Source organism: Notothenia rossii, assembly GCF_949606895.1.
Source record: "Notothenia rossii genome assembly, chromosome: 7".
Classification (NCBI taxonomy): Eukaryota; Metazoa; Chordata; class Actinopteri; order Perciformes; family Nototheniidae; genus Notothenia; species Notothenia rossii.
In genome coordinates this window covers 65,638,542-65,648,980 of record NC_136905.1, presented here as the reverse complement: position 1 = coordinate 65,648,980, position 10,439 = coordinate 65,638,542, and the positions used below count along the sequence as shown (strand labels likewise).

General features: G+C 40.8%; 1 protein-coding gene and 1 long non-coding RNA gene across 3 annotated transcripts in view; both read left to right on the top strand.

Annotated features, from left to right (window-relative positions):
• The first annotated feature begins 3,169 nt into the window (after positions 1–3,169).
• Positions 3,170–5,754, top strand: foxa2 (forkhead box A2). Of its 2 annotated transcripts, none has more exons than XM_079692076.1 (2): positions 3,170–3,499; positions 4,130–5,754. In XM_079692076.1, the coding sequence occupies exons 1-2, from the start codon at positions 3,428–3,430 to the stop codon at positions 5,312–5,314; spliced, it is 1,257 nt and encodes a 418-aa protein (XP_079548202.1). In that variant the 5' UTR covers positions 3,170–3,427; the 3' UTR covers positions 5,315–5,754. The 2 variants fall into 2 exon arrangements, with proteins under 2 accessions (XP_079548202.1, XP_079548203.1); XM_079692077.1 differs by lacking the exon at positions 3,170–3,499 and adding an exon at positions 3,573–3,721.
• A 1,434-nt stretch (positions 5,755–7,188) lies between these two features.
• The window catches only part of LOC307046628, a 9,719-nt gene continuing 6,468 nt past the window's right edge, over positions 7,189–10,439 (top strand). The window contains exons 1-2 of the long non-coding RNA XR_013810162.1: positions 7,189–7,325; positions 7,542–7,672. This is a non-coding gene — a long non-coding RNA (uncharacterized lncRNA). The remainder of the gene's footprint in view (positions 7,326–7,541; positions 7,673–10,439) is intronic.

Genomic DNA, 10,439 nt, shown 5'->3' with positions numbered 1-10,439 from the left:
ATGTAACGCTGATCATCATGGGGGCTAATTGATCAGCAAAGTGGGAAAACTCACCCTGACAAAGGAGACATAGGGCACACTACACTGGTCTGGATACTTCAAGAACACAGTGTGCTAGGTTATTCAAAGTAGACGCAGGTCTGTTCCCAGTGTACGCTCAGGTCTGTGAAAGCATGAGCTGGGACATAATGATCAACAATTAATCAGAATGCTGCAATGAATGTGCTAAACCACAAAAAAAACATATTTTAGATTAAATATACTATACTGCAAGGGGTACATTTAAATTAGAGGATGAACAGAAGAATATTAATGTCCATATTTGACCATATTTGGTCTACACTTTGTTATTACCTTATTTTCCATAGAAATAATGGAAGGAGTTCCACATAAATGACCATAATACAATAAGAACATGATTTTACACGACACACCCAACAAGAACTTAACGGCAAAGAAAGTAATGCTTTATTATTTATTTAAAACAAAAAGTTGAATATATGTATGTTTGTCCTAAAATGGTGTTGCAGTTAATTCAACATGTATTTCCATTCCATTACACTCAGTTTGAATCTTTGGCAGGAGTTAAAACTCAACATTTGATCATAAAATGACAGGCCTACAAACTGTATTTTGGATTATTAAATATAAATACCTCCAACCATATATGCTCAACATTGTTGCAACTTTCGTAACATCTAGTGCTGTTTTTCTTGGTGATGACTAATGTTTTTTTTTGCACAATGTTGAAATTGCAATCACAGATGAAAAACGAATTAATTGCATCTCTTATACCAACTCCTCAAGGTCTACTTGTTTAGTTAGTTAGTCTATTTGTTATATCTCTAGATATATTCCTGCTAATTTCCCACTTGTATCTGGCGGAGATGTTATTATGTTGTCCTACTTTCTGGTACCAAATTTGAAAGAGTATCAGGACAATAATTTCCTGGAGTGACTTCCCTTTGCACCTGTTATATACAGTAGGGACACTCAATCAGGACACAACCCAGAGAATAAATAAAGAACATTACATATAGTGGTAGAGCGGCTGATCAAGGCACCAATTGAAGTTTTTTTGTTTTTGAACAAATCCAAAATGTGACCTTCACCCATGTGGGAGGACTGCGGCCGGTTGATGATTAACTGAGGAATTAGCAACATGTCTCATTCAGAACAGAATGTCATGCGGGTCAAGGACCCTTTGTGAATACTGAGGATTTTGGTGTCTGTAGTTTTGTAATGACTGCATGACATGGTGCTGTTTCCAAGCGCACTATTGATTTGGTTGGGAACAAGGGCGTTTGGTTTAAGTAAATATCTAGTATCCTATGTAGGTTTTTTACACACTCAAGTAAAATTGTCCTAGTGTTTTCTCATTGAAATAAACTGTATCCTTATGCAAGTAGCCTACTAGATACTTTTATTTTTAGTGAGCAGAATTCTGTAAATATTATGTAAAAGTAATTTGATGTAGATGATTTAGGCAAAGAAATATCCTATGCATAATTCATGATTACATAATATTTTATGTGAAGATCCACGTTTGATGGCTATGGCCCTGCACTTTTATTTTCAACACCTCCAAATATCTACAAATAAATACATTATATAAATACTAAATCCAAAATGTTAGATGTTTATTTGCTTTAACTGTTTTATCATTATGAATGTATTATCGTTTTTAATTTTCGAAAAGAATAGCCTATAACGAGTGTTGACTGAGGGAATGCGCAGATTTGACATCCCCTGCTCTCTTCGGTGAAATCCCCAATCCTCAAATATACACACGCTCACACACACAGCTTTTTCTCATGATCTCATTTCCAAGTTAAGCAGACTCTGTTAGTCCCTCGTCAACACGACAGGTTTACTCGCCTTTACTAATGGGCCTCTATACTGATAGTTATGCTCTTGCGTAAATATGCAGTCAAATAGATGTACCACTACTGACACGTGGCTGGCAGCGGACTGCAGCCTCACCTTGATGTTTGTGTCATACAAATACTGTACAGGCTGCGAGAAACAAGGGCCTCCACAGCCGCCTCACTCTGACTGCAGATATACACATTAGAGTATAAAAAGAGATCCACAAAAAACATATCTACGTACAAGCCTGCTTTTTACGCACACTGTGGCCTGGCACGATGCAGAATTATATAACCTGCAAATTAAAACCTGTCTAAATGAGTTAATTGTTTTTGGTAGCTTCAATTATTTTTCATCTATGTATTGCTAAAAGCGACGCCAAAAAAGCACATTTACGAAAATTCCATCGATTTTAAAATGTGTCACGGATTTTTAAAAAGAATGAGTTTTTGTGCCACTGAACAGCAGAGCCAGATGCAGGCAGTGACCGAGAGAGGGCGCTCTGAAGCTATGCGAGGCATATTCAACACTAATTAAAACATTTGGAAACAGTAATTCTGACATCTGGGTTAGTAAAGCAGAATAAAATATACCCCATTTTGTTTTCTTGCACATATTAGTGAAATATTGTAGATGAAAATACCCTTTAATAGTAACGATGTGGAAACTAAGTGGTTAAGAGCATGGTCTGTAAACAGCTGGGGCAAATGGCTTTTATTTTTAATAATATCAAAGGAGCTAACATCATTTAAATGTAGTACTAAAGTGCACGTGCATTTATCCAGGCGAACATCAGGCTTATTTTTTTCGTGGCAGGTTCAAAAACATACTGAATATAAAACAGTTTAATGTGAATTAAACAACTGATAAATACCTGCATTCTATTATTAATGTTTGCCTAGAAACGTTCGTAACGATGGACCACCCTCAACTCATTCATATTTGAAAACTCTTAGAGTTTAAGTGTAACAATGATAACACTTGTACACAGGTTTCTGATACAAATTCCTTGAACGCAACGCAATAAAAACACTTTATGATTCCAGCTCAGTTGAAGTGGAATAAGCACGTTGGAGGAGGATATGCGTAATGAAAAGCACACCAGAGAAGAGCGCCAAACATTCCTCTTATAACTCATTTTTTTTCTTCCTAGCCTCAGCCAAAGAAATACAATAAGATTAGTTTATAATGAAGCTTTTCATAAGGAACTGTTCTTTTCAGTCGGTGCAGGTGTAGTACAATTGGGGTGGAGGGGGGGAGCCTGAGGAGTCTCACGCCTAGGTGCGAGGAGATTATTCAAATAGGGCCCAAGGCGTAGAAGTAGGGATTGGAGGCTTGCCTGGCGCTCAGAGCTATATCACAGCGTTAACAGGCAGCACGGAGCGTCATTTCAACTGCACTCACTGACAGACGCGTCTCACGGCTGGCTCCATAAGACACACATCAACGCCAGTGCTTGACGAAGGGACACCGACGACCCACATACACTCGGTGGTCCCCTGTCACGAGAGACTTTTGGCTTTTCCCTCTGCTGGGAGACGCATGGTAAAAGTCCTCCATGATGCTTGGAGCAGTTAAAATGGAAGGACACGAACACACCGACTGGAGCACCTACTACGGAGAGCCCGAGGTGGGTACCTTAAATATATTTTTTTCCCCTCGTCTAAAGCCAATCCCATTTTATACAACTCAATATTAGCCCTGAGATAATATTAACTTTGTGATCAAATATTGACTTGAGGCGCCTCCAAATCCTCCCCCATCTCCACGCAGCGCACTATCCTAACAAAGTTGCTTGACATGTAAGGGAGGGAGAAACTTTTAACTCGGATTATGTTTAATAAATCTATAGGTATCTTTACTAAATCTGATTATGTTGTAATGTTTCCACTCGACAAATATCCGAGCTGTTTGGATTTGGGGAGATGGGTTTAAACACTTGTGTTACAGTCGCTGTTTGAGGGTGAACACAGTCACATCCTCATCGACATGTGCATTTATTGCAGATCATTTAACTTCATTTAGTGGATAGACATATACATCTGCGTTTTTAGTATTTCACTATTTTACGCAAGAGCAAAAGCCATGTTACATCTACTTTTACTAACAAGTGCCTACTTGCATAATTGCTGTCTTATTTCCAAATAATGCTATCATTTTCTGTATGAGGCTAACATGGAAACTGTGTTAATATTTATAGTTATTATTTCCTAACTGTTGTGCCACCTGAGACTGATGATCCTCTCTCCCTCACTGACAGTGTTACACCTCGGTTGGCAACATGAACACCGGCCTGGGAATGAACTCTATGAATACCTACATGAGCATGTCCGGCATGGGCAACCCGGCCAACATGACGGCCAACTCCATGAACATGTCATACGTCAACACCGGCATGAGTCCCTCCATGACCGGCATGTCACCGGGCACCGGAGCCATGAACGGCATGGGCGCGGGCATGACGGCCATGAGCGCAGCCCTGAGCCCCAGCATGAGCCCCATGACGGCGCAGCCCTCCTCCATGAACGCGCTGACATCCTACACCAACATGAACGCCATGAGCCCCATTTACGGACAGTCTAACATCAACAGGTCCAGAGACCCGAAGACTTACCGCAGGAGCTACACGCACGCCAAGCCCCCGTACTCCTACATCTCCCTCATCACCATGGCCATCCAGCAGTCCCCCAGCAAGATGCTCACCCTGGCCGAGATCTACCAGTGGATAATGGACCTGTTCCCCTTTTACCGACAGAACCAGCAGCGCTGGCAGAACTCCATCCGCCACTCTTTGTCCTTCAATGACTGTTTCCTCAAAGTGCCCCGGTCCCCGGATAAGCCCGGGAAGGGTTCCTTTTGGACTCTCCACCCGGATTCCGGGAACATGTTTGAGAACGGCTGCTACCTGAGGAGGCAGAAGCGCTTCAAGTGCGATAAGCAGAAGATGAGCTCGAAGGAGGGCGGCCGCAAAGGTGGAGACGGAGGCTCCTCCAACAGCAGCTCAGAGAGCTGCAACGGCAACGAGTCCCCGCACTCCAACTCTTCCTCCGGGGAGCACAAGAGGTCCCTGTCGGACATGAAGGCGAGCCAGGCCCTGAGCCCGGAGCACGCCGCCCCCTCCCCGGTGTCGCAGGCGCAGCACCTCATGGCCCACTCTCAGCATCACTCGGTCCTGGCGCATGACGCGCACCTGAAGCCGGAGCACCACTACTCCTTCAACCACCCGTTCTCCATAAATAACCTCATGTCCTCGGAGCAGCAGCATCACAAAATGGACCTAAAGACTTACGAGCAGGTGATGCATTACTCCGGCTATGGCTCTCCCATGGCCGGGGCTCTTTCCATGGGCTCCATGGCGGGGAAAGCCGGGCTGGATTCTTCCTCCATACCTGATACAACTTACTACCAAGGCGTGTATTCCAGGCCGATCATGAACTCCTCATAAACTCTGAAACCCTCACGTGCGATGCGGACTTTCTTCCCCTTCAATTTGTACATTTGTAAAAATAAATATAGAGTTTGTGTACAATATGTATTTCAAATATTTTTGACGTTTCCCACCGTTTTAGTTGTCGAGTTTGTTAGTAGGCTAATTATTTTGAGAGAGGATGTTGATGATAATATTAATAATGCAAATTAATGATAATGTGATGAGATCTGTTCAGAAGTCGGCTTCAGGAGTGGACCCCAAAGACAAACAACAACAACGACTTGCTGTAAAAATAGCCTCCATCTGCAAACCTGGATTCCTAAATGAATTTAAAATGCCTCGCAGGATTTCTTCAATCATTTGTGTAATTCCTATTTATGGCTTGTATATGTGTATTCTTGTAGTGACAAGAACAGAATCTATATTAAAGTGGTATTGGTTTTGTTTTCTGAAAATGCTCGTGTTTGACCTTTATTATTATTAATATTATTATAATTATTATTATATGCAACAGCAGAAGAGACAAGAAGCGTCTACCATGCAACCATTATAGCAATTGTGTTCATATTGATGGTTCACTTATACTTATACAACTATAATGACTATTCTGATTATATAAATTAATATAACAGAATGAGAAAAATAGTAGGTCAAAATATTTTTTATTCAAGAAAAATGTACATTTGAATAAGTTTACATTAAACAAATGATATGTAAAAAAATGTAAATGTGTAAGAGGAAAATACAATTTAAGACAATTATTTATTTGTATTTAAAATCAAGATATAGCTTTGTATTCATATGTATAATGACACGATCAAATTCCGTAGGCATACAAGAGTTTCAGGATTTTTTCCTATTTAATTAAAAAACATTCTTATCCATGTGCTTTTAAAATAAGGCGCATGTTTTCAGCAGGGATTAATAGATTTGTTGGACAACAACGCGAACAATGCGCCCAATCTGTCATTAGGAAAATGTAAACAAATCAGACAAACGGTTATTAATCCCGAACGCACAGTGAGATATTTCGGGGGAAAAAGTTTATCCAAACACATCAGCCTGGCAATGCACTGAAGTGACGCAAAATAGACGCATTTCAGAAAGAAGAAAGCAGCTATAAAACAGAGAATCTACTCAAAATGAAAATATGCACGCATTTAAATGAGGCCTAAATTAAAACAATTTCAAGTACAAGGAATGGGTGTGTGGAAGAGTTGCTCGAATCATATTAAATCAGCCATTTAAATTCCCACACATACAGTGAGACACATTCAAATCTATAGCACTGTCACTCAAACAGCATGCCTGCCTGCCTGCCAGTCACCCAGGTTGATCTCCACCACACACACACACACACACACACACACACACACACACACACACACACACACACACACACACACACACACACACACACACACACACACACACACACACACACACACACACACACACACACACACACACACACACACACACACACACACACACACACACACACACACACACACACACACACACACACACACACACACACACACACACACACACACCACACAAAGTTTAGATCAGTGAATAAGATTAAGTGTCATTGTCACATAAAACAGCCTCCCCATGGAGTAGGAGAATGGTAGCTGGAAAAAGGGGCTGATTTGGGAACAGAGAAGCCTGAATGTGATGCTCTAACTTCTCTCCCCACAATCTGGGGGTCCATTGTCTACTCCCTATTTTAAAGTAGTTGGACCCTCCCCTCTTGTTAGATAAGATAGGCTAGTTGTCGTCCAAAAAAGAATCGAACTCCCCTACTCCTCCCTGCTGAGCTCAAATCCAAGGCCGGGGAGTAATGGTGGGGAAATCTGTTCTCCCCTTATAACCAAATGACACCCCTTCGCCTTCTGAACACGTAGGGCCTAAAGTGCGTTTATTCTCCAGACCCTCTTTACAGATCGTAGACTTTAAACAGCGTGATCTGCGAATAAACAAAGGCAGTAAACAATGGAGTGGAGGCTATGCCCGCGTATAGGTATAGAGTACACACACAAACCAAATTGCACAAGTGTAAACTTTGAATAGGACGCCGCAGCTCTGTAAATTTACACAGACATTACATTTCGTTCTATTCATTTTAGACATATAATGCTAAGCTGATTTTTTTTTATAGCACACTGATCGATATCTCTGTAAAATAATCATTTTTTTTTAACTAGCGGGGCAGTGAAATCTTTGCTTTGTGCTAAAGTCAACAGTGACAGAGTTTGAGCTCAAATAAATGCCGTGATGTCTGGAGCCCTTTGCAGAAGGCAGAAGGCGAGCTTCTACAATGGACTCCTGTGTGGCTTGCCAACAACAAGCACCGGCTATTTTGCACAGGTATGACGCTTTTTCCTTTTTCTATAATATTCTATATTTTTAAAGATTGGTTAAGCACGGAGGCAGAAGGGCGCTCGTTCCCGGACATGCATGAGGAGGGAGGGGGGGGGGAGTGGTGGTGCTGGGGGAGGGTGGTGGTGGTGGTGGAGGTCGGATGATATCCTAAATTCAGAAGACGTATTGGATTTCACGACAGGGTGGTGCAAAGCTGATGGATCTGCAGGTTGTGCGATAGAGGCTGCTGCAAGTTTCTGTGTCTTTGAGTATAGCGAGATGGAGAGGGATCCTGCTGCACTGCAAAAAAAACAACCTGTCACTAGCAGGTGATTTACTCTCATTTAACATGTTACTTAAAAAGCAAAACGAGGATAAGATAATTGAATGAGTGCTAAGTGCTGGCGATCCCTTAAAACTAAATTATGTGTCAGGATAACAGAAAAATATGACTTGATTATAAAAACAATCTAAATTGATTTTACAGCGGAAACGTGATTTATGGCTTCTTTTTTTTAAATGGGTATTTTTTGCAGTGTGTGGCTGACAGATATTGTTGCTGCACTGATGTCATGGAAAGCACGCTATGCTGCAGCACTGACCCTTCTCCTGCCTTTATTGTATTTATATTATTATTATAGTTATTTTCAAGGTATTTTTTTATCAATACATTTTAAATAAAGCCTGAATAAAACAGCTCGTGATTTATGATGGCAAGCCTTTATTAAATTAAGGTTCAACGTTTTTCTTTGTACAAAATCGAAACTTACTACAGCATATTATAGATATTAAAATTAGCTTTAATAGCGATGCATTGATAATACTCTAAATGTGAATCGTAATTTATCACTGATTTTCCGAATGAAATACATTCCATAATAATAGCCTATTAATACTGCAAATGTAATCATTAATAACTAGCCTTATTATAATAATGATAATGATAATAATAATAATAAAAATAATAATAATAATAAGGCTTCCATATCATTTCTGCAATTATTTTGATGCAATATAAATGTCCAAGAAGCCGTATTTGGATAACTTGCTTCTTCACATCTTAAGTAGATGGAGAGCCCTTCAACATGTCCTATAGCCAACATTAAACAATTGTATCCGGACGCGGCTCTCTCCGCTCCTTTGAATGCGGGATAACCCCAGTCAAGCCCTCTCTGGCGCTCACTGAGATGGGAATGGCCTTTTGGAGCTTTGCCGGTTCAAAGGTAACCAACCTCAATCTGTACTGGCGGACAAAAGTGCGCCGAGGCCACATCGCTGCACCTTCCCCATCTCCTAACTTTGTACAGGCTTTCCATCAGAGAGGATACCTCTGCAGCTCCTAGCGTGGTACCATCATAGGCCTATACATGTTGTTATAGCAACTGAATAAAGGATGGTGCAGCCTGTTGATCCTCCACTAACCTGATTTCTCTGCATTTCTTCGGGTGGTATTTGCATATATCTTGATTAAGGCCTGAAAATCAGACCTTCGTTCCCACAAGGACACAAAGCGATCAGACTCGTCTTTCAGCCAGAATGTCTGCTGGGATCTGACAGGAAACATTTGCAGATGTTTAAAAATAATTATTTTAAAGTTGTTAAAATAGGCGATCATCAATATCATTTATTGTTTACAATCTCAATGTGTTGCAGACTTATAATTTAACAATAGATTATTAACTTTTGTTCCTGTCATGTCTTTAAATAGCATCTAATTGTAGCAGACTTCCGAATTGAGATATGTAGGCCTACCCTACAGCGATGCATTTGAATGCCAGACGAGTTTGGGCATCTATTTTCATTGAATGACTCAGTACCTTATAAGCCAGCATCCACCCATGGGCGTCAGCTGAATATAGCAGGGTAAGGGCCTATTGCAAACAAAAGTTTTACGCACGGAAAAGGGGGGCATTATATGTGTATACTAATGTGAGAAATATGATGTAAAATGCATTCAGGGGAGTGTTATAGAGCAGACAGATAGGAGATCATTCCTTTAATAGGATACAACTCATAATCATAATTAATATCTCAGATTTTATTTCTGGGTATTAATGAGGAGTGATTTCCTGCAGTCAGATGGTTTGTAGCTGCAGCAGGGCGCATGCCACACCTATAGGCTCTGCGCTGCAGCTCGCGGACTGGAACACCCAAGTAGATCTGTCTCCATGGTGACGGCGGGACACCGGTCCAACAAGCTGTAATTCTGTCTCAGCCTTTTGGAGGGGAGGGACCGTCCACACTAGTCCGATTTAACTCCTCTTTCAGCAGAAATACTCCTAATCCCATATCTTAGCAAGGCAAACTGCCGTCCCTCAGTATATTAAAGGGACCACAAAGTCAAAACTCAAAGCCACCCATGGTTTCTCAGCAGGGGCCCGTCCCGGGGTGACGCTCCCGGAAGCCCCTGCGTCCTTACAGCGTCCCATGCTCCAATTTTTGCGCACTTATGTGTCGCTGATGAATAAAAATGTTCATTGTAAGGGTATTATAATTTGTTTTGTTGCGAAAAATGCGAAAAATATTTGACAATTGATATTTTATTGTTGTGAAATGTATAAGATAACAATTTAAGCCATGGATGACTTATTTGAGTTAGTTGATTCAAACCGAATAATTATTATTTTGGCCTCCATTGCAACTGTAATATTGTTGTTTTATTGTCCTGCCATTATTGACTGTTATTGTATATTATTGATGATTGGCTTACTGGGAATTTAGGATTAAAACAAGAGAAAAATGCACATTTGAAGGCAGCCTATATATATATATA